Here is a 23,103-nt window from a genome sequence, read left to right as displayed (position 1 = left end):
CCACTGTAAAATGAGATGGGGTTTCTAAACTCAAAAGCAGTCAGGCCCAGGCAGGTAAAGTGCGTATGTGAGCAGCCTGAGAGCACCATAGGGAGGATAATGTCTATGAAAATACCAGAAAATATTCATTAAAACTGTGCTGCTCCCTTCAAAAAGAACCACATTTTCTGATCAGATTTGTTCTCAGAGCACCAGTTGGAAATGTTCTCTAAAGTTTCTTTTTCTTCTCTAAAATTCTTGAGTCAGAGACTACTCTGGTTCACGTTCTTGTCTAAGAATGCAAAGAAGAATGTGTTGGAAGGGAGAGGGCTGGGAGAGCTGGTCACCTCCAGCCAGAGTTCGTCATGAAGGGACTGTTGCGTCCTTAAGGTCTGTGCAGTGGGTCCTCACTCAGAGATCTCTGCTCCATGTTCTCTCCCATTGGTCAATTCACAGATTTCCCAACGAGCGGGCGCTAATTTTCAATTTAGAATAAACTACTACAAACATAAGGCAAAGAAGACATTTGGAAGGAGCAACAAAGACATTTGGAGATTCTTGATTTATTAGTTGCAGGAAGTAAGACTCTAGTGCACAGAAGGGTCAGATTAGTCTAAAATGCTGTGGTCAGCCCAGAGAAACTGTAGGGTAATCCCAGAGTCCTGCAGTGAGGGTGGAGACAGCTGCCTCTCACCTGTCTAGACAGAGAGGGCAAAGCCCATTCTATTGTTGCCCATGTCATAGATAGTGTAATATTCCTTGAGGAAGACATCTCCCAGAGTCCACAGGGGCTGCCCACTGGGGGAGGGCAGGTAGGTGGCCTCAATCCCAAGGGTGCAGTAGCCATTGTTCTGAAGAGACAAAAGACATAGGGATATAACATTTTTGCATATAAAAGCCTTTCTCCACAGGAAGTTCCCACCCTATATTCCATGACACCTGCGGGGTCTCTGGCTTCTTGTTCACCCTCAGCCCTGCTACTGGTGACTCCCCATAGGTGTCCAGACGTGAGCTGGGACACGGAACAGCTGTTTGGGCCCATCCAATCCCATGTCCGTGGAGCCCGGAGTGCATACGTACGTTGAGGACATAGGCAGAGGGAGGCAGAGGTAAAGGAGACCCGCTGATGACGAAGGTGATGGTGGGCATGCTCTGTATGGAGTTGCAGTTGACCACAAACTGAGAGAGAGGAGAGGCAGAGCTGTAGCGTGCCAGGACACGGGGGGGCCAGACAAAGGGCCCCAATCCCCCTTCCCCTGTGAGACTTCCTTCCTGACCTTCCAGCAGAGGCTGTTTGAGAGCATGGAAGGCAAAGCCCGATTCCCAGGCACAACACTGACCAGGTGCTCTGCTTTCCTGGGTCTCCCTGAGCACATCTCAGGTTTGGGATGTGTTGGTACGGCCGTAAGGAGTTAGACTCATTCCAGAACAGATTTCTACCTTCAGAAAGTGCAACTTACAGAGAAGAAACACAGGCCCAGCCTGTAAAAGCATGCTCTCACACAATTCATATCCCTGCTTGTGTGCATCTGTCCACGTACTCATCACACACACACACACACACACACGCACACACCCTGAGGAGCCAAGATTTGGTCTGACTAAACAAGACTCTTGCATGCTGGAGGAGCAAACTGCAGAAGTGTGTACAAGGGGAGCAGGGGTGGGGACGGGAGGCTGCTCAGATAAAAGCCAAAGGAGTATTTCTAGGTAAAAAGAAATCTCGGTGGAATGGGGAAATGTGATACGCCTGCCTCTATTGGCACACGTCGAATGACACTGGCCACACCAAGGTGAAATGTGCTCCTAGGGCCTGCAATGGAACAGCCGTCCCTCCTGACAACCATTCAGCCCATACTCACCGTCTGGTTGGTGTTACTCCCTCCCCTCACCCCTCCTTGCTTTGACGGTTCATGCCTGAAAGGCCATGCTGTGTCCCCACTTAATCTGTCCTGCCAGGGGTTTAGCCCCCCATCCAAACCCCTCTTCCTGTGCTGAGGCTGCATCATTGTGCAGAGAAATCCTTGGCTTCTGGTTACTCACATCACCGTACTGAGACACCTCGGCTCCTGTGGCCTGCAGGAAGGAGTTCATGTACTGCTGGGGCACAGCCAGCACGTAGGTCCCTGTGTCCACAATGGCCTGGCAGCCCTGGGAGCACAAGCCGGTGGGCTGGTTCCCAACGAGAAACCTGAGAGGAACACCAGCACGAGAGAAATGAGTGGACTACTGCCACACGCCTGTGCCATGTTCACCCTGATCTCCCCAACCTCGGAGCTCCGACATTCTGCCTCTTCTAGGAAGCCTGGCCACCCCACGACACAGCTGCCCTTATAATGTTGCTGTGCCTTCTTGGTCGGGTAACCCTTCCAGCTCTGACTGAGAGGCCTGGGGAAGCAGGGCTTATCTTCCTTTATCTTATCCTCCTTTTTCTGTGTCTTACCTTTCTATATCTACCTATGTGAGGTCCACACAGTGCCAAAGCTGGGAATCACTTCATAAATCACTTGCGCATCTAATATGTGCAAGACATTCTTGCAAGAATTATCTGCGATACAAACAGGAGCAGATTGTATTCACTGTTTTTAAAGAGTACCTTCTAAGAGACATGAGACAACACCATACGTTAAGCTACCACTTAATGCAGTAGCTGGTAATCTCCGTAATGTGGTCCTATGTGATTCAGTCGCCGGCTCCTTCTCTACCCTTCCTCTTCAGTCCATGTATCTTTTGGGTACTGTTGGTGAACCAAGGTACTTGGATGTAATGGTGAATAAGACACCTAACCAATTACCTCTCTCTCTACTCTTCACATTGGGCTGGTTGCACTGTGACATACCCAAAGATGAGGAGATGCAAGCTGGTAAGACTATGGGACTGAAAGAGAGACTGGGTCCCTGAGAGGGCTTTTCAAGGGAGGTAATAATTCATCTGGGCGCAGAAGGATGTGCAAGGACACGAGGACCACTTCAGGTGTTATAGTCAAAAGAGAAGAAGCAAGAAAGTCATGGTGAGGTGCAAGGACATGGTCAGGTCCGTGCTGCACATCCGGAAGTGGTGGGAAGGCTGTTCTGATACGTAGGGCTCAGCTGTTGGATGGTCTCGACTACTGGCCAAAGACATGTATCTTTATCTGGCAGTGATGGACATTTCCTGAAGGCTTGGGGTGTAGAAGTAACTGATTCATGTTCGTGGGTTAGGAGATCAAATATGCTTGGGCTCAAATTTTGAAATGTGTGAAATGTGTGACTTTGGATAAGTCACTTAACCTCTGAGCCTTGATTTCTTTATCTATGCAAAGAAATATACTGCTGACCACCTTATAGTGTTGTAGTGGAGATTACATGCAATAATATATTCAACAAATATTTAGCACATTGGGCACATAGAAAACACCCATGACGGCTATTACATTTCCTGATGAAGGAAGCGGTAAAGACTATGCTAATTGGGATAATGAAGCTTCCAGGAACAAAGATGTAGATTCACAGAGACCTAGGAATGACCAACCTGCTGACACGGCAAGGCTCAGTGACCAAGTCAAAAAGTTCAGTCGAGAGCTAGATGCCAAAGTCTACTGAGCTCCAGGAATAATCAGCCTGAGGGTTTGCTGATTCTCTTTAAGGGGTTTATGCCATGACAAGAACAGGAAATAGAGTCACACTGGAGGGACACTCTAGGGGTGTCCATAATCCATAGGAACTTTCCTCTGTACTTACTCATCGATGGCAACCTGCCAGTACATTTCCCGGGTGACAGGAGTCCAGACGATGTCACCAGAATAAAATTGGCTGTTCATTCCTCCCAGGATGAGCTCTCCACCATACTCATAGGTTGGTTGGCTAGGGAGAAGAGGAGAAGAGCGTGAGTTCCCACAACACACATGGCCAGGCAGCCCCTCCCTCCCCTCTCACTGTCCCTCTCTCCTTCAGACACAGTGGAACCAGAGGAAGAGGGGTCCCATCCTCTGACCTGCTCTTCAGGCTCCGCCAGGCTTAAGGCATAAGGGAGAGGAGCCTCCTCGGAGGAACACCCAGAGTATCAGAGAACTGGAAACACAGACTATGCCCATAAAAGAGGCGATGGGATTGGAAACCAGGCCTGTGAAAAGAAACTCTAAAAGCCTCCCAGGGACACCCTCCTGAGGACAAAGTGAGAAGAAGAAGAAACCCCTCAGAGAGTACCTGGAGGGGGCCTGGCCTGACAGACAGAGATCTCAAGTGGGCAGTGATGGGGATGCTCCTGTCGTGCTCAGGTTGGTAACTAGACGGTGTTAAGAGGATTCAGGCCTCTTCTGTTCCCTAACCTGGGCCTGCCAGTCATTGAACATTTGGACTCAGGTCCCCTGGGGATCATGAGGTTAGGAAGATGAAGCAGTAAGTAAAGTTTGCCACAAGAGTTCAAGGCCAGCAGAGTAAGAAAAGCACTGGATTTGTGACCAAGGTATTTGCATTTGAGTCATGGCTTCACCCCTATAAGTGATGACTACAAGAACTCTTTTTGGAGCCAGATATGTTCTTATAAATATCATTTTGTTATAGTTCTCTTTATTCTAAATTTATATTTATTGTATTAAGAAATGATCATGTGGCTGGTCCTATAGCTCTGAATTTGGTGAATCTAATACAACAATCTCCACATTTACTTATTAAATGTTGAGGGATTGTAGTCCATTTTTAAGAAAAGAGTCATCTTGTGGTGCCTGGTGGCTCAGTCGGTTGGGCATCCAACTTCAGCTCAGGTCATGATCTCATGTTCACGAGTTTGAGTCCCACGTTAGGCTCTGTGCTAACAGCTCAGAGCCCGGAGCCTGCTTTGGATTCTGTGTCTCCCTCTCTCTCTGCCCCTCCCCTGCTTTCACTCTACCTCTCTCTCTCCCAAAAATAAATAAACATTAAAAAAATTTTTTTTAAAAAAGAAAAGAGTCATCTTATGGCTTATGGCCTAAAATAAAAATTCTTCTAGTGCATTTAAATAAAATTCCCCCCCAAATATATTAGAAATCTTCAAAAATAAATGGATTGCATATGGCAAGTTATCCCCATTATGTCAGGATATGTTAAAACCTGGGCCTTGTTTGATGTTGAAAGCCCCCCCTCCCAGTGGCTCCTGGGTGGCTCAGTCGGTTGAGCATCTGACTTCGGTTCAGGTCATGATCTTATAGTTTGTGAGTTCGAGGCCCATGTCAGGCTCTGTGCTGACAGCTCAGAGCCTGGAGCCGGCTTGGGATTCTGTGTCTCCCTCTCTCTCTGCCTCTCCCCTGCTCGCACTCTGTCTCTCAACAATAAATAAATGTTAAAAAAATTAATAAAGTAAAATAAAAGCCCCCACAGTGCCTCATTTGCTGAGCCCTACAGGGCAAAGATGCTCACCGAGAGAAGTAGAAGCTGAAGATGGGCTTGGTGAGCTGGCCCTGCTGCATCATGCTCTCCATGACTGTTGGGCTATTCCCCACTGCCAGGTTGGGGTAGGCCATTCCCAGGATACCATCAAAGTTTGCATAGTAGAAGGGGTTGCTAGGTTCAATCTCACTCAGACCAAACTCCTGGTTATGGATGACGATGTTCTGAACCTGAGACAAGTAAAAAGAAAAGATTAACAATTCAGGGTAGACAAATCCTTCCCAGACTTAGGTGTCCGGGGAATGGAACCCAGACCCTTTTTTAAGGAGAAGAAATTGGCTTCTTTCATTGAGTTGGCTCAGTCCTAGCATGGGGCATGGAAAAAGAAGGGACAACAGCATCAGCCAAACATACATGTCTTGGAAAGAAGAGTGTGGGTGTTGGCGAAGTAGAGGCCATTGTTTTTTGGAGTTAGAGTTTCCACTTCCATGGACAGTGAAAGGACAGTGGCTGGTTTTATATCGAACAATCTGTGTGCACAAATGACATAGGAACTGCGTGTGCTTGATGTAAAGGAAAGAAAATAGTGAAAGGAAGGTCTTCAAATACCCAGAGTGAAGTCCTGTGGAGGAGGAAGCAGATGTGCTCCAGGTGGTTGAGGAGGGCAGAGAAGACCAAGGAGCAAATTCAAGGGGGAGGCACAACGTAAAGAGCCTGCAGCAGTCAGGACTGCTGTGGGGCAATTCTTGTCTTGGGACAAAGGTTTAATTAGATGGCCTGTGTCACTCTTTCCAAGAGTCGGCTTTTAGAAATGTGTACCTAATTAACAACCTTTGATATCTCTGACAGCTTAAGAGTCTAGAAAAGGGGAGCCAAATGGCAGACCCACAGAAAGATGAGAACAGCGCTTACAGTCACGGTGTCATATCCCAGGAGCACAGTCAGGCTGCCACTTCCATAATATAGTGTATAGGTTTGCCCATTGTTTTGGTAGGTGGAGGACATGCTGGGGTTGAACGTGTTGTGATTGGCTGTGCAAAGAGACAATGCAATGTTAGTGTTAACACATTTTCCAAAATACACGGAGGACACTTATCCCTGATGGCCTGGGACCATCAGACCAAGCCTGGGATTGGGCTTCAGCCTCAGACTCTGGGCTGAAGGCAATCAATAGCCCCAGAAAAGTCTGTCCCCTTGGGAAACAGATGTTGCCCCAATTCCTTCCAACCTACCATTTCCTGAAGCATGGGTCAACTCAAAAGTGCCAGGAATTGGGGCCCACAGGAGAGAGCTGAGGAAAGGGATCAATAGAGAAAGGAATGGAAGCCCTGGTCTACTTCTTTCGTTTTCTAGAGATGCAGCACTTGTGAAATACAGACCAAGAGCAAGATTTCCAGATGTTCTGAATTTAAGGAGGCTGAGATCATAGATATGCACCAAGAACTCTAGACTTGGATGATGGGCTTGTGCTTAATCCCGACTCTGCGTCGCCCTCTGCTCCTATCCGTGGGTGGGTGGTGATGGTGGTATACTCACAACAGGCCTGGCTCTTGCAGTAGGTGGAGGGCACCCACAGGTTGGATGAACCCGTGTCAAAGAGGACCAGGAAATTTTGTGGTGGTGTCCCAATGCTGATCTCTCCAAAGTAGTAGGACTGCAAAGAAAAGTTTGTTACCCCAGTGTATTAAGCAGCCAAGCCATGTCCTAAAGATTGAGATGAAGTTGACTCACTAGAAACCACATTGTGGCCAAATTATATTCTTCTCTTTCCAGAAATTCTCTTTCACTTCTGGAGCCAGACCCCCTCGATATTCTCCATTTTTGTCCTTATATGCAAGATTTTGACCAGGTGAGAATTAGTCTGGCAAGACAATCTCTTCTTCCAAATGTGTTTTCTCCTTTGCCATAAGGTGATACCTCCATGGATTTGCCGTTCTATGCCAGAACATGCAAAGCTGGAGAAGCAGTCACTCTTTTCTCCATTCCCAGTGCCCATCACCTTCCCCATCTCTCTCTCTCTCTCTCTCTGTCTCTCTCTGTCTCTCTGTCTCTGTCTCTCTCTCTCTCTCTCTCTCTCTCTCACACACACACACACACACACACACACACACACACACACCTCTTTCTCTTCCGGTGTTAGATATTTCCACACCATTCTCCTCCCTTGGTCACTTAGTAGCCAAGGTGCCAGAAATAAAAAAAGAAAGGTGGCTGGAAAAGCAAGAAGAGAACTTCACTGAGACATACTTTGAGTTCTAAGTGAATTTTAGCCAGTCATGTCACTGCCCTGCCTCTTCATCCACCATCTATAAAAGTGGGACTTGAGATAGGAGATTCCTGAAGTGGCTTCTAGATCTGACACTCATGTAACATCTCACTAAAGACAGTCCATAGGACACCAGTGTGTTGGGATGCCCTGAGCAGACACTGCAGTGTCAAGAACATGCAAATACTTGCTCTGAGCACCAGTGTATGTTCCCAAATGGGGAGCTACATAGCATCTGGAGCTACTGGAGATTTTGCGTGGCCGCTTTGCCTGTGCTTTCCCTCTTTCCCCTACAGCTCATCACTAGGACTTCCTTTCGATTGCTCAATTGACTGGAACATGGTCATTCGGAATCTCCTAACCATGTAAATGGGGCTTCAGAGACTGAGCCAGTAATGACAGGAAAGAAGGAAGGAGAGGGAATATGACAGTGTGAAATGGTACCAACTCATAACTTCTCCGGATACTTTCCTGAGGAAGGAGAGACTTGGGTTTAGTAAAAAGCCCAAAATCAGAGCTAATGAGAGGTCTAAATGAGTATCTGAGAATGGTTTTCAGCCAAGGTTTATAGACACCACCTTGACCCTCACTTACATTCAGGTAGTTGGTGAAGGGCTCATAAGCAACAGCATCATTATTGAAAAGATACTTGGCAGCTGGATCAACCTTTGGGTGGTTCTTCAGGAAAGTCTGTAGTACACCCCGCTCTTCCATCACCTGGCGGATGGACTTGCCTTTCTTCAGAATGATTCTGCAGAGAATAGGGCAAAAGGAGTGACCCTCACCTTCCCCATGAAAGCAATGCCTTCATTGATCTGATGTGGGTTTTCAAACCTTCTTATACTCTACTCAAGAAGAGCCTCTTATGAGAAATCCTCCTGGATTTTAGTGAGTTCTGACCACTGCAGTCACTCCAGCATTTCCAGCATGAAAATGCACTGCAATAGGTATTTGGGGTTTTCTGCTTACATATTGTTTACACAGAACAAATATCTGTTCCTTCCCAGTCCTTGCTCTAAGCTTTATAGATATTGTACATCCTTCCTTCTTGTCCCACAAAACACCAACCCACCTTTAATCACACACACACACACACACACACACACACACACACACCCCATCCATTGTAAGTCTTGGCTCCCTGGGTTTTTCAGTTCATGGTGCCAAACTATGATCTGACTGCCTCTCCATAAGATCTGTATGGGAGGCCTTTGCTCTACCATAGCTTCTGATGCTCCCTCAGGGCTGAAGCTGAATCCCCATACAAACCTTTCCACACCCTGTGAGAGGTGTAGACAAACCAACAACAAGACCAGGATCTTCATGGCGTTGATTTCAATGGCCCAGAGACACGTAGGACACAGTGGCAGACCCAAGGGATGGGACACACAGAGGGAAATTGGATCTCTCTTTTATACCCTGATCTCCCTGCTCTTTTCATCTGAAAGCACGTGAGTTTCTTAACCTTTGTACCAGCTTGTGCCCCTACAAGTCCATGGATTCTGTTTGTTTTTCCCTCTGGTAAGTATCATGGCCTTTCTTATCCACTCTGTAGTCAACTTAAAAAGCAATTAGTGGATTTGCTGATCGAATCCACAGATTAGGATGTGATAACAAATGTGAAATGCACTGGGAACAAAGGATCCTGGTGCCCACATCTACCGGGAAATGGGTGCTGACAACTTCTGCCAAAACAATGGAACAATTTGTGCTTTGACTCCAAAGGGCATGTGCTTTTGGGAGATTTACAATAGACTCTCCACTTCTTCCCCTTTTCCTTCTTGTTCCTCTCATCAGACTCATCTATAGTCTCCTGAATGCGATTCTCACAGTCCATGACACTGATCTTTATTTTCTATCTCTTAGTTCACAATTAGCCAACACTTATGGAATATCTACTCTATGCTCACCTCTGTGCTAAGCTCTGGGAGCACAAAATAAAATCAGAAATGGTCCTTGTATGCAAAGTCGGCATCCTGTCAAATGACTGACACCCTAGCATTCACATATGTGTTGAGTGAACAAGAGGGAGAAGAACAGTACGATAAAGCAAGCAGAGACAAGGCGTAATAGCTTCTGGAAGGATGGAAAAGCCTTCAGAGAAGAGGTAACATTTGAGGAAGGATCTTGCCAGATGGTAGTTGAGAAAGTAAGGAAAGTGGAAAATCCACTGGCGGCAGAAGCAGAGCCTGGACAACGGCACCCAGGAGTGAAGTGATGTGATGAAATCAGAGAGCATCGTGACCAGCGTGGCCAGAAGAGCAATTTTCAACGTGGCTCCTCGGAAGCCAGGACCCAGCCCAAGAACCTGCACTGGGGCTGAGCGGTCCTCATCATGCTAACTGTCGCTCTGGAAATTATTTTCTACTCAGGACCCATCGCAATGGAAAGGCCTGTAATGCTAAAATCGGAATACTCTTGATTCTGCAAAACTGTATTAAAGCAACGTATGTTCAGTATCCACAGTATTTTAACTTCTAGTCCATTGAACTATTTGTTATCATGCTCCATACTGATGGAGCACACCTTGGAGCACCCGGATCAAACTCCTGGAGCGCAGCACTAGGTGTCTACACAGACGTGACCAGATGGTGAGGCAGACCCGGTATGCCATGCTAAGCAATATGGGCTATATTCCATAAAGAGTTAAGGAACCGTTAATTTTTTTTCATCCTGGAAATGACACGCTTAATACACTTTACCTATTTGTAGGTATTTGTACCTATTTGTTTTCCTATTTGTAACACTTTGCCAGCTTCTAGATTGTAGTGTTTTAGAAGCATGTGGTAAAAGTAGCCAGTTTACGAAATGATTCCCTGCATAAAGTTGTGGAGGCAGGAACTTTGTCATGAATAAAGTTGTAGCAGCATGAGAGATTATTGGAACATTGTCATAAATCTACTCCTGAACACTTTGAGCTATGCACAAAACCTAAAGAGTTTCTAATTCCATATTTCTTTCTTTATACAAAGAAAGTCTTTAAAAAATTTTTAATGTTTATTTATTTTTGAGAGAGAGAGGTACAGGGTGTGAGTGGGTGAGGGGCAGAAAGAGGGAGACACAGACTCTGAAGCAGACTCCAGGCTCTGAGCTGTCAGCACAGATCTTGACGTGGGGCTTGAACTCATGAACCACGAGACCATGAGCTGGGCCAAAGATGGACACTTAACTGACTGAGCCACCCAGGCGCTCCAAGAAATACTAAAATGGAAACTTGAAGGTCTACAGAAGATATGCTTATATCAGTAACTCCCACTTATTGGCTTTGTACCAGATACATGTTTCATTTAACCATTGTAACAACCTTAGAAGCTGATTCAACTACCCCATGATCACATAGTTAATCAGAGCTGGGATTTCAAGTCTGGTTTGTCTGGACTCAACCTGTATCTCAGCACAGCCCCTCCTCCAAGCCCAGGGCGCTCATGCTTTCTCTGCTTCAATGTGCACAAAAGCATCAACTGTATTTTGTTGTTGTTGTTTGTTTGTTTGTTTGTTTATTTATTTATTTATTTATTTTTGAGAGAGAGAGAGAGAGAGTAGAGCACGAGCGAGGGAGGGGCAGAGAGAGAGAGGAAGGGAAAGAGAATCTCAAGCAGGTCCTGTGCTGACAGCACAGAGCCAGACATGGGTCTCAACCTCAGGAACCATGAGATCACAACCTGAACCAAAATCCAGAGTCCGATGCTTAACCGACTAAGCCACCCAGGTGCTCCAAATGTATCGACTTTAAAGACAATGACAGATTTAGATTTGATTTCATTTTCTGTACAGAGGTATTCTAATTGCTTTTTTTCTACTCTCCTAGAAAGTAGGAGAAAATGTAACCCTGTATGCTGCTGCCTCCTGGTGGCAATATTCCTAACTCAACAAAAACAGGGTTTGGGAACCTTTTATGTAACTCTTCAAAGTCAAATGAGAAAGTGACAACAGCTCCTAACATGGTGTCCACAGATCACCTTCCTGTGCGGAGACAACCGGTGCCCGCTCATTAGTCGTGCCCGTGGAGCTCGCGTCCTGCCCCCTTGCCCATCCGCGTCAAACCTTGCCAGGTGTTCCTGGGACTTGATCGCACATCTGTGCCTCTGGCCACCTGCCATTCCTTACTCCAGGCTCCCTTACAGCACTTACCAAGGCTTCTTTGCAGCGAGATAGTAGTACATGAGCTCTCAGAGTCTGTTTCCTCAGCATGAGATGAAATGGTGAAGCACAGACCAGCCACTGGCTGCTCCCAGAGGTACATCACTTGAGTACTTTTCTCTCTCCCACCTGCGAGTCAAGTCTTGTAGAAGCCTGGTCTTGAAACATCACCCACTGTCCTCAGCCCAGCGGCCTCCACTCGGAATCACCACTCAGAATCATCCACCAGGAGAGGGGAGACGGGAGCAGTATACACAGGCCTCCTTCCCCAGTTAGTCCGGGGGTGTTTGGGCACCTTCTCCTCAAGGTATGGGGCCTATTCGGATGTCACTGCTGTAGCCCCTTCTAGTGGTCCAAAAATAAATGTATGGATACACATATTTCTATATCAACCAATCCATATATAGTTTTAAATCATGATTTCATACTGATACTTCTGAGCCTAACGCCACAGGGTTCTTTCTAGCCTTTTCTGTTTTCCTATTTGTAACTACTTTCTCTGGCAGTGAGAAACATGGCCCTTCTTACCCACAGTGGATTTCCTTCTGTGTTTAATTCTGGAATGCACAGAAAGCAGTTTCAGAATATACGTGTCAAAAGCAAATTTGCTAGAGGCCAGTATTTGTCCATGGTTCCTCTTTAGCTTTTCAATAAGGAGGCAAAATGCCGTTTTCCAAAGTGACTAAGGCTAGCTCTTTTCTTCCCTAATCCCTTCAATGTGATTACGCTGTTGGTGCATTTTTAACATGGCTAAATACATTTGTCGCTATTTGTGCTTTAATTTTGAGTTGCTCTAGCCCCACCACCACCATCCTTGATTTTATTTATTTGTGGGATGTGAAACACTCTCATGGTTCGAAAAGTCAGAATGACACAAACACGTGTACTCAGGTAAGTGGCAACCCGCCCCCCCAACCCTTTGTACCCCGTTCCTGATCTCCCATTCTCTCCACACCACCCTCACTCCACACCTGCCAGTACCGATTTCATTATTTCCGTGTTTATCCTTTCTGTTACTATTCTGTTTCTTTCCTTCCGTAATCTTTCTGTTACTTTCTATTACTCTGTGCACAAACGAGCAGACGTGTGTTTTCTTATGTCCCCTTTTTCCTTACGTGGAAGATAGTGTACTACGGACATTTCTCTGCACTTTTGTTCTCTTGACAATAATACAGATGCTGTTTAAATGATGTGCTTAGAGGACAACACCAAGAGGGTGTGAATGTAAATACCGAAGAAAAGGGACCCAGGGAAGAGACTTGGAGCTCCCCAACATTAAGAGATCAGGGATAAGAGGAGAAATCAGCACAGAACGCTGTGAAGGAATGACCAGTCAGGTAAAATCAAAACCCAGAAGCATAGTTAAGGAAGTGTGTCACTGGGGCACAAGGTGGCTCAGTCTGTTAAGGGTCCGACTTCGGTGCAGGTCATGATCTCACAGTTGGTGAGTTTGAGCCCCACTTCAGGCTCTCTGCTGTCAGTGCAGAACCCACTTCAGATCCTCTGTCTCCCTCTCTCTCTGCCCCTCCCCCACTCGCTCACACACTCACTCTCCCAAACATAAATAAACATTAAAAAAAAAAAAAAGAAAGAAAGAAAGTGGATCAGGGAGGACAAAGTGACCAAGTGTGCCAGTGCTGCTGCTGCATCAAGGAGAATCAGAAGTGAGACTTGAACTCTGTATTTAACAACGTGGGCATCACCAGTGACCTTGGCAAAGAGTAGTTCTGATGTATTAATGGGAGGAGATGTTACACCGGTGTGACATAAGAGGATTGTGGGAAACCGCCCTGGAAGAGATTCTGGCTCTGACCACCGGCAAAGTGAGTGTTGTTCAAGGCAGAGAGGGAAGCAACATAATCCACACTGGAAAACATCAGCATGGGCTAGACCCAAACTCCCTCCTTCCAAAAACAGCAGTAGGGGAACGTGAACTTGAAAGGCAGAGCTGACAATTGCATTGCTCAGGTCATTTCAAGAAAAGAACTCCAGGGAACTCAGATGGATCCTTGTGTTTCCAGTTTATTCAACAGAAAAGAGATGAACTCCCTGTGGCTTTTGGGCCTGCTCATAACCGTGAACGGTTTACGAATGTCTGGGTAAGAGCAGCTCCTGTCAGGGGATCTACAAGAAAAGATAAGGGCTTTCCCCAGCTTCTGCCTTCAACAGAGCTTAGGCTCCTTGACACACAGCAGAGTTTTCTGGGTTTTCTTTCTTTAGACAGAGAGAGAGAGCACTTGTTGGAAGGGTCATCGAACTGACAGAGGACTCGTTCCCATTAATGGGAACACAGGGGTTGTCCAAAGCAAGAGGAATGTGTCCCGGGGCTAGATGACAGGGCCAGAGGATGGCCTCCTGCTTTGGGCTTCTGTCTGAAGACCAACGTGACCAACCGGGTGGTCTGTGTCCACCTCAGAAGTGGTGGGCTCTCTTCTAAGAGTCTTGGTCGGCCTGTCAGGAGTGACTGTAATATTTCTGGAGGGGGTAGTCATCATTCCAGGGGCTACAGCTCTCTTTCCAAGGGGCACGATCTTCTCTCCAGGGGACTTAGTCTGACCATGCATAGAAACCGTACTCATCTCTCCGTGAGTCATAGTGTCTCCGAGGGTCTCAGTCTTCGTTTCCACAGCCACAGTGTGCTTTCCAAAGGACATAGTTTCACTCGTAGGGGTCACAACCCCACTTTGGTGGCCTCTAGTCGTATCTGCAGACTTCCTATGGGTGTTAGAAGCCATAGACTTTCCTTCTGAGGACAAAAGCCCCATATCATTGGTTCCAGTCGGACTTTCGGGGTCAGTTCTTAAAGAATTCATAGCAGTTGAGAGCCAAAATTTTGGTGAAGGAGTTGAGCTGAACTCTAGAGGAAATCATCAGAACAGGATGAGAGTCCTGCCGCTTCCTCCCCATCCTGTTAATTGCTGGCAGGACTACGACCACTCCAGGGCTGAAGCACTTGCTTCCAAAATCCAGAAGTGAAGGATTTCATAATGCACTGACTTGAGGGCATAGATAAAATCCCACCACATTGAAGCCCTGCTCCCTCACCTTATCATGTTGATATGATCCCAGGCACCTATGGGCACTCAGCACATTTACATTTCTGGGGAATGACCCCGAGAAGCCTGCCAGTTTTCTATGCTTAAGGCCTCACTTTGACCTTACTGATGGCACCTTCGGCAAGACCTTGCTGCCCCCCAAGGCCTAATAACAGAAACCTCCTGTGTCCCCCATGGTAGAAGGCACCAGGAACAACATGGAGGGCAAGGAGACCACTCCTGACAGCATTTGGTAAAGAATTGGGTTGAAGTCCCATCTCTGCCCTTGACTAGCAGTATTGCCTTTCTGAGCCCCAGTGTCCTTGTCCCTAAAATGATACTTATAAATCATCTCAAAGGATGCTGTAGCTGTAGCATGCCAGATTCCATCTCCTAACTACCAGGGCAGTCTCTCCTATCAAAGAGGTTATCAAAAGAAATCTGACTTCCTCTTCTGGCCCTTGTCCCACGAAAGCAGGAGGAAGCCACAGAGAAATAAACTGACATATATCGAGCGCTAACATTGAGCCAGCAGTTTTCACTTCTTATCTCATATAGTTCTTATAATAATGTCATGAGTATAAGGATCATTCCCATTTTGCAGATAGGCAAAACAAAGCTCAGAGGGTCAAATGGAGCCTGCCTCTAAGCCAAGGAAATGGACCGGCCTAACATCAAAGTTTGTTCTCTTCCTTCGGTGCCATGCTGTCTCACCGAAGCCTGCAGATCTAAAAGAGCCTCGTTATACAGCTCCCAACCCCACTTCCAAGCCATAGGTACTTACCAGCTTGCGCCAGGAAACTACGCAACTTGGAGACAAGGGGGAAAGGGCCAGTGCCACAGAAAGTGCCCTTAACGTCATCCAGGTCCAACGTCCACACCATGGCTCCCCCAAAATTCTCTCCTTTTATGAACCTTGCCTGAAAAAGGAGTAGTCAGTCAACCTGCTGTGCTGGCCATCCCCCAGACTGGGTACAATGGCAAAACACGGAAGACAGACCCTCAGAAAACACTACAGTAGCATGGTTGGTAGTTGCAGCCTGTATTTGAATCTAGCCTTTACCACTTATTAGCTAAGGGATCTTGAAAAGGTCACACAAACCTTTGCCTCATTTGTAAAAAAAAGGGATAACATTTCCGATATTTTTTAGGAACCAAAGAATCCCTTCATGCAAATGCTACAGCATGGTTGGAGCTTGGAGACATTATGCTGAGTGAAATAAGCCCAGCACAACAGGACAAATATTGTACGATTCCATTCGTAGGAGGTAGAGGAGTCACATTCCCATAAATGGAAAGCATAGTGGTGGTCACTATCGGGGGTGAGGGAGAAGCGAATGGGGTTTCAGTTTGGGGAGATGAAACAGTTTTGGAGATAGGGGCGCCGGGGTGGCTCAGTTGGTTCAGTGTCCGACTCATGATTTCGGGACAGGTCATGATCCCAGGGCCATGGGATCAAGCCCCACATTGGGCTCTGTACTGACCATGAAGCCTGTTTAAGATTCTCTCTCTCTCTCTCTCTCTCTCTCTCTCTCTCTCTCTCTCTCTCCCTCAGTCCCTTTCCCCTGCTTGCTCTCTCTCTCTCTCTCTCTCTCTCTAAAAGAAAAGTTCTGGAGATAGATAGAAGGTGGTGATAGTTACAAAACAATGTGACTGCACTTAATGCTGCTGAACTGGACACTTAAAAATGGGCCAAATGGCAAATTTTATGTTTATGTATATTTCACAATTTTAAAGATGATTTTTTATATGAAATTTATTGTCAAATTGGTTTCCATACAACACCCAGTGCTCATCCCAAAAGGTGCCCTCCTCAATGCCCATCACCCACCCTCCCCTCCCTCCCACCCCCCATCAACTCTCAGTTTATTCTCAGTTTTTAAAAGTCTCTTATGTTTGCCTCCCTCCCTCTAACTTTTTTTTTCCTTCCCCTCCCCCATGGTCTTCTGGTAAGTTTCTCAGGATCCACCTAAGAGTGAAAACATATGGTATCTGTCTTTCTCTATATGACTTATTTCACTTAGCATCACACTCTCCAGTTGCATCCACGTTGCTACAAAGGGCCATATTTCATTCTTTCTCGTTGCCGAGTAGTATTGCATTGTGTATATAAACCACAATGGAAGACAATTTTTTAAAAAAGAATTCCTACATGTAAAATATTTGGATCAAAACCTTGCACATAATGAAAACTGTCTCACCAGGGTCCCAGTGCCAATCATTATTGTCATTATGCTGAAACACAGATGTTGCTATATTATTTTAAAACCACTTCCTCACACCGTATATCACAGTGACACTATAAAGAAGAGATAAAGCGGGTAATACTGTCACCTTTCCACAGATAAGAAAAGAGAGGCTTTTGTCCATGATTTTTAAAACTTCAGATATAGGGGTGCCTGGGTGGTCCAGTTAGTTGAGTGTCTGACTCTTGATTTTAGCTCAGATCATGAACCCAGGGTCATGGGATTGAGCCCCAAGTCAGGCTCTATGCCCAGCGTGGATTGGGATTCCCTCTCTCTCTCTCTCCCCCCCCCACCTCTGCATCTCTCTCTCTTAATAAAATAAAATAAAATAAAATAAAATAAAATAAAATATTTTTTACAAATCATTAAAAAAAAAAAACCCTCACCTATAACTAAATGGCAAGGTTTAGACCCAAATCCGGGTCCTATTATTACTTTGCTAGTATTCTCTGTCATGGCTGATGGGAAAGACAGACTCCATCACATCCAAATAACTACATGACTTGGCCAAATCAATGGGCTCCTTTCTGAGATTTACTTTCCCCAAATGTAAAATAAGAAGGAGGAACCCAATTATAGATAAGCTGAAATTGTCAAGATTCTGAGATTTTACTCTGCTTACAAACCAACAAATTAGCCTGCCAGTTTACGTGTGCGCACACATGATCTCTGGATCAGAGGACAGACCATTATTACTCATGGCAAAAGACCAATCACAACAACACTTTGACTTTGCCCCCCATGGCCTAACTGCCCAAAGAATGACATGGCGAGGGCCAGATATACACCTGTACATGCAGTGAGGTGTGCAGCACAGGAGAGGGATCCTGAAAATATGAGCCTTGAGTTTATGTGAGACAGCTGGCAAATCGGACCTTTCTCCCCTCTGGATGGCTTGAGAGCTTCACTGGGATGTAGACAAGTCCCTTCTGGGGAGGGGACTTCTACAATCTCTGAAAGTCAGCAAAGGCTCTGGGGGAAGAGGGGAAGGCAGCTTTCTATTTTTATTATAGCTGCTCTGTTTCTTTTGCTCAGAATGCCCAGACAGCGCAGAAACGCTGAGAAATCCAGGGATAATTATCTCCCGATGATGATCTCTGAGGTTTCTTCCAGCTCTGGGGTTCTGTGATGAAATCCCTTAATCACCCTCACACGGGGCTCTGTTCCCCTCTAGTTCTGCAAGGCACAGTAACTGCCCCTCAACGCGAGAACACCATCCCTGCTGGTCTCGGGCTTCCCCAGACACACAGGTCAATGCCCTCCCCCATGTCCTGTGGATCATATATTGAATTCCATCCAACTGGGTAATTCCACTGAGTCACTGGATTTTTCTGTGTGTGTCCTCTGTTCCCAAACTGGAGTAAGATCCTGGAGGTTGAAAGCCATACTCTGCACCTCTCTCTGCACAGCGGGCCTCCCCCAGTGCTGTGCACAGAGGAGGTACATGGTGGGTCTTCACGAATGCTGCCCTATCACCTTGTGCTTTCTACCCCAAACTTCCCCTAAAGAACAGCCAATACCTGTCGCTTCTGCATCACCTATAGTAGAGGAGACTGTGACTTTTCTCTAATGAGACCCGATATCCAGGCAGTTGCCAAGTGCTGACAATTTCTCATTCAGACCCTACCTCCACTTCCAACCACCTGGTCCAACCCTCAGTATGTCACCGGCACACTTCCGAGTCTCTCTCAGAGCTTCCAAAATGCCAAACCGGTTACAGCAGGATCACATGGAAACAAAGTAAAAACAGTTCCCAGATTCTTTCTAAGACCTGCTGAATATTCAGGGGTGGAGCCACATCTTTCTACATTTATCAAGTCTCAGGTGATTCCAAAGCAGAGGCAGGTTCAGAAATTACCAAAGCATGTCATTTCTGTTTTAATTCACTATTAAAAAAAACCTGCCAGACTCGACTTCATTTAACATTGCTTGCATGGGGAGAGGAGGTGCTCACCGTTAGGCTCTAAAGGTTTCAAACTTGCAGGTCATGTACCTGCACGGAAACCTGATTTTGCCTTAAAATGCCTGCAAGAAGAGGTCCAAATGTCTTTGCCAGCGTTCAAGTCCCTCTATAAACTGACCTGCACTTTACTGCCTTCTCTTACGCTTTACAAAACTTCTCTGCCCCACCCAAATTTTTCTTTGAACCTACTCTGAATGAGCTTTCAGCACCCTCTGACCCCATGTCATCATCTCCTGCCGCTCACCTCCCTGAGGAAGCCCTCCTTGACTTCCCTACTCCTGACACACATCTCAGTGATATTCATGGAGTGCTTAGCAAGTTCTACCTCATATTGGTATTTAGCTGTTGTGAAGTTATCTGGCCCAAGCAGAAAAGAAGAAACTGTTGCCAAAAATCTGTTGCCAAAAATCTGCATAAACTGAGAGAAGTCATTTCTCCCCTCAAAACCGCGACTCCTTTTCTTCCAAAGAAGAGGGTTGGGGCAGGGGGCGCCTGGGTGGCTCAGTCAGTTAAGCATCTGACTCTTGATTTCGGCTCAGGTCATGATCTCTTGGTTTATGAGTTTGAGCCCCACATGGTGCTCTGTGCTGACAATGCAGAGCCTGCTTGGGATTCTGTCTCCCTCTCTTTCTGTCGTGCCCCCACTTGCTCTCTATCTCTCTCTTAAAAATAAAAATTTAAGGGGCGCCTGGGTGGCTCAGTTGGTTAAGTGTCCAACTTTGGCTCAGGTCATGATCTCACCGTTGGTGAGTTCGTGCCCCACACAGGGCTCTGTGCTCACAACTCGGAGCCTGGAGCCTGCTTTAGATTTTGTGTCTCCCTTTCTCTCTGTCCCTCCCCTGTTCACTCTCTGTCTCTCTCTGTCTCTCAAAACTGAATAAAAGTAAAAAAAAAAAAAAAAAAGGAAGAAGAAGAGGATTGGATAGATGGATTTAGGAAACCCCAGTTAGGTCAGGTATGCCTGAAACTCACCTGATCTAGTAAATCTCACCTTTTCACCTCCACCCAGTACACACACACACACACACACACACACACACATCGTACAGATAAGAGCTTCATGGAAGCCAGAGGGAAGCTATATGCTGGAGCAAGAAAGGACCAATGTCTTACCTTGTGACTGAAGCTGAGGACATCATCATAGCCAACCCACACATTCCCCTTGTAGGCGTATGGGACTTGCTGATAGTCAATCCAGCGCTTCGTCGCTTTCTGGACGAAAGAGCAAATCTGCCAGGAGGATCACCAGGTTAGTTCCGGGAAGTCCATGGAGAGAAGCACCAGCAGGCAAACTGCTCTTTTCCCAGTGACAAAGCATCCAAGAATCCCTTGCCAGGGAATGAGAAGAGGCAAACCAAAGAGGGAGGGGAAAGCCACTCACAAAGGACCTCCTCTCTTTTCTGAGCAAAGTCGTATTAAAATATGTTCCTTTCTCTAATGTCCATGATGGAAAGAAAGAGAGAAACAAGGAGTGGCTGACATCCTTAAAAATCAAATCAGGGTTTTCTAAATAATGCCAATATCAAACTAGAATGGTAACCTAATCTGACCCTTGACCAAACCTGTATCTTTTTCAGAGAGTTCCCATAAACAAACCTCTCCTGTCTTCTTTAGAAATCAGCATAAAGGGGCCCAGTCTTGGAGGCCATCAAACTAGCTTGTGAATCTCTAATAAATTTCAGGTTTCTCACAAGTAAGGAGAACTGGGTTGTTACAATCAGTCAAGCATGTGAGTTTGGCTAGGTGCCCGGCATTGTGCTAGAAACCATACACCACGAAGAAGCAGAGGTATTCAAGCTGGTTGCAGAAGCCAATGTCTGAGGCTTTTCTTTCTTTTTCTTTCTTTCTTTCTTTCTTTCTTTCTTTCTTTCTTTCTTTCTTTCTTTCTTCTTTCTTTTCTTTCTCTTTCTTTCTTTCTTTCTTTCTTTCTTTCTTTCTTTCTTTTTCTTCCTTCCTTCCTTCCTTCCTTCCTTCCTTCCTTCCTGTTCTTTAAAGGTTCTGTCTATCAAACATGTCTTCAGTCTATAATGTCTTTCAAGACCATTATTTCAACTATGCCATCACTCATAACCACACTTCACTGGATTAGCAGGAAAACATTTCTACCCAGTCAGCGCAGAGCACTGTGCCTCCACTCCTACCTAAGGCACCCATGCACACCATGTGCCTCCGTACCCGTCATCCTTGGCCTTCGGGGCCCTTCCCTCCTGTCATTCCTGCCCATCAGGATCATTCCTGTGCTCCAAAGCCCTGCTCTAAAGCTACCTGCTCCATGAGACCTTTCCAGATCCCTAAGCCACACACCCTGTGCCTCTTATTGTCCTCTCTTATGTTTTATATTCCCTTGGGTCCAAGTCTCTTTCCTCCACTCAGTAGCAAGCTATGTTGAGATGGGGATTCAGGGAGTGGAATCAGGGTAAGAGGAAAGAATCTGTAGTAGAGGAGGTCTTGGAACTGCTTCAACATAATCTCGTAGCAGTAGGGAGGGAGTCAAGGAGCGGGCATGAAACAAGATGGGCCAAGAGTGGTTCGAGATTGAAGCTGGTGACGGGTAGGTGGTAGTGGCAGAGGAGGGGAGGAGGTGATACTATTCTTTTGCTTTTGCAAATGTTTGAAATTATATCTATTTCAGGTACTAATAGTTTTTATTTAGGCCAGATAGTAAGTCAGGATTGACTTGTATAACAGTTAAGATTCTCTTTATATAGTGGATTTCTCTTGAGCTAGTAAACTACCTCTTTGTCCTCCCGCCGTCACCCTGGCTTTTGCCCTGTTGTCTTTGCTCTTGCCCCAACAGAGGATGGAGACCTGACTAATAGACAGAGGTCTCTATTCCTGTCACCTCATAATAAGCCAAGAAGCCATCTTGCTTGGTGTACTTTCCTGAAAGCGCAACACCCTTAGCTTCAGCCTGTAGCCCATTATTAGAGGCCTTGAGGAGGTTAAACGTCCGTCCATAGGTGGGGAGCCCCATGAGGAGCTTCTCTGGGGGTGCCCCCAGATTCCGCCAGTATTTCATGGCATGTGCCTGCAGGTGGGAAGAACACAAACCCCTCCTTGTTACTGACGGCCAATGGCCTGGGCTCAGGGGCAGGTGTCGGGGCCCCTCGAGATCTTTCCTTACCGAAGATTTGGGGTCTCCAGGCAGAGAGAACAGGGGACTATTGTGTCCTGTGAACTTTTCCCAGCTTCCATGAAAGTCATAAGACAAGACGCTGATGAAATCCAAGAGCCTGCAAGGGCAGAAGGAAGAGATACGAAGGTTGGGCTAAGCAGATTTTCGAGTCAGGTCGCCAGAGGACTAACCAGCTGACTGGTTGTGTACTGGCCACTCCAGCTTCTCCCCCGTTTCGGCCTGGGGTGCCTGCCCATCTGTGCCAGCCACTCGAGATGTGTCACCGCAGCAAAATGCTGGCTAGGGACAGCAGTGCATGAAGACCAAGGCCATCCTGAGAGTTTCCATGGAAGTAGACGGGAGTCGGACCAAAAAACACATTCATGCCTGACACAAGTGCCAACCGAGGTCACTTGTCATGACCTCGGTCATGCTGTCATGAGGAAGGCGGTACTCCCCACAGCAGCTACACAGCTTCCATGCTTCTGCCGTTCAAGACACCAGTGAAACCATCTCTTCCAGGACACTCTCAGGATGACCAAGTGTAACCAAGTACTTACCAGGTCAGCAGTGCACCAGTGCACAAAAATGCCAGCATTTAATTTTGATCTGGCCGCTGGCCTCAGTACCATCGCTCTCTCCGTTTTAGAGCTGAAGCCGTTGAGACTCCGAGGTTAACTAACTGGCCTCAAGTCACCCAGCTGGCCTGCCCGGCTGTTGAGACCAATGCTGACAAACTCTATGCCCCATGGGGTCCCTCCCTTTTGTCCCCACACTGAAACCAGGCTCCCTGGTGTAATCACACACCGAACCACGCCATCCTCTATTTTGGTCTCTGTTAGCCTCAGCGGCTCCTCTGTCAACACTCGATTCTTGAGGTTCAAGAAAATTAGCCCAGAATTGGCGTGTCCAGAGAGAGTGAGTTATGAGCGGTTCTTTGTTTAGCTTTGTAACTTTTTTACAGAGACCCGCGCTCTGAAAACTAGGCCTGGTTGGGCATGCCTATTTCTGTTTTTC

At 46.5% G+C, this 23,103-nt stretch overlaps 1 protein-coding gene across 2 annotated transcripts; it reads right to left on the bottom strand.

Annotated features, from left to right (window-relative positions):
• Positions 1–522: 522 nt before the first annotated feature.
• LOC131504197 (pepsin B-like) lies at positions 523–21,771 on the bottom strand. Of its 2 annotated transcripts, none has more exons than XM_058716223.1 (9): positions 20,085–21,771; positions 8,182–8,338; positions 6,858–6,975; positions 6,234–6,352; positions 5,352–5,551; positions 3,699–3,821; positions 2,023–2,170; positions 1,060–1,158; positions 523–830 (listed from the first exon to the last, which is right to left on the bottom strand). In XM_058716223.1, the coding sequence occupies exons 1-9, from the start codon at positions 20,126–20,128 to the stop codon at positions 678–680; spliced, it is 1,161 nt and encodes a 386-aa protein (XP_058572206.1). In that variant the 5' UTR covers positions 20,129–21,771; the 3' UTR covers positions 523–677. The 2 variants fall into 2 exon arrangements, with proteins under 2 accessions (XP_058572206.1, XP_058572207.1); XM_058716224.1 differs by lacking the exon at positions 20,085–21,771 and adding an exon at positions 15,547–15,653.
• Between the last annotated feature and the right edge of the window lie 1,332 nt (positions 21,772–23,103).

Source organism: Neofelis nebulosa, chromosome 2, assembly GCF_028018385.1.
Source record: "Neofelis nebulosa isolate mNeoNeb1 chromosome 2, mNeoNeb1.pri, whole genome shotgun sequence".
In the NCBI taxonomy this organism is placed as follows: Eukaryota; Metazoa; Chordata; class Mammalia; order Carnivora; family Felidae; genus Neofelis; species Neofelis nebulosa.
The sequence above is the reverse complement of the archived record's forward strand: the minus strand, read 5'-3'. Positions and strand labels throughout refer to the sequence as shown.

Excerpts from the sequence above, each read along its gene's own strand:
- LOC131504197 (XM_058716223.1), bottom strand. The coding sequence starts at position 20,128 with ATGTGTGGGTTGGCTATGATGATGTCCTCAGCTTCAGTCACAAG. Across the intron at positions 8,339-20,084 it reads TCCTCAGCTTCAGTCACAAG|AATCATTCTGAAGAAAGGCA; the intron begins GTAAGACATTGG and ends TATTCTCTGCAG. Across the intron at positions 831-1,059 it reads CCTCTGCCTATGTCCTCAAC|AACAATGGCTACTGCACCCT; the intron begins GTACGTATGCAC and ends TTGTCTCTTCAG.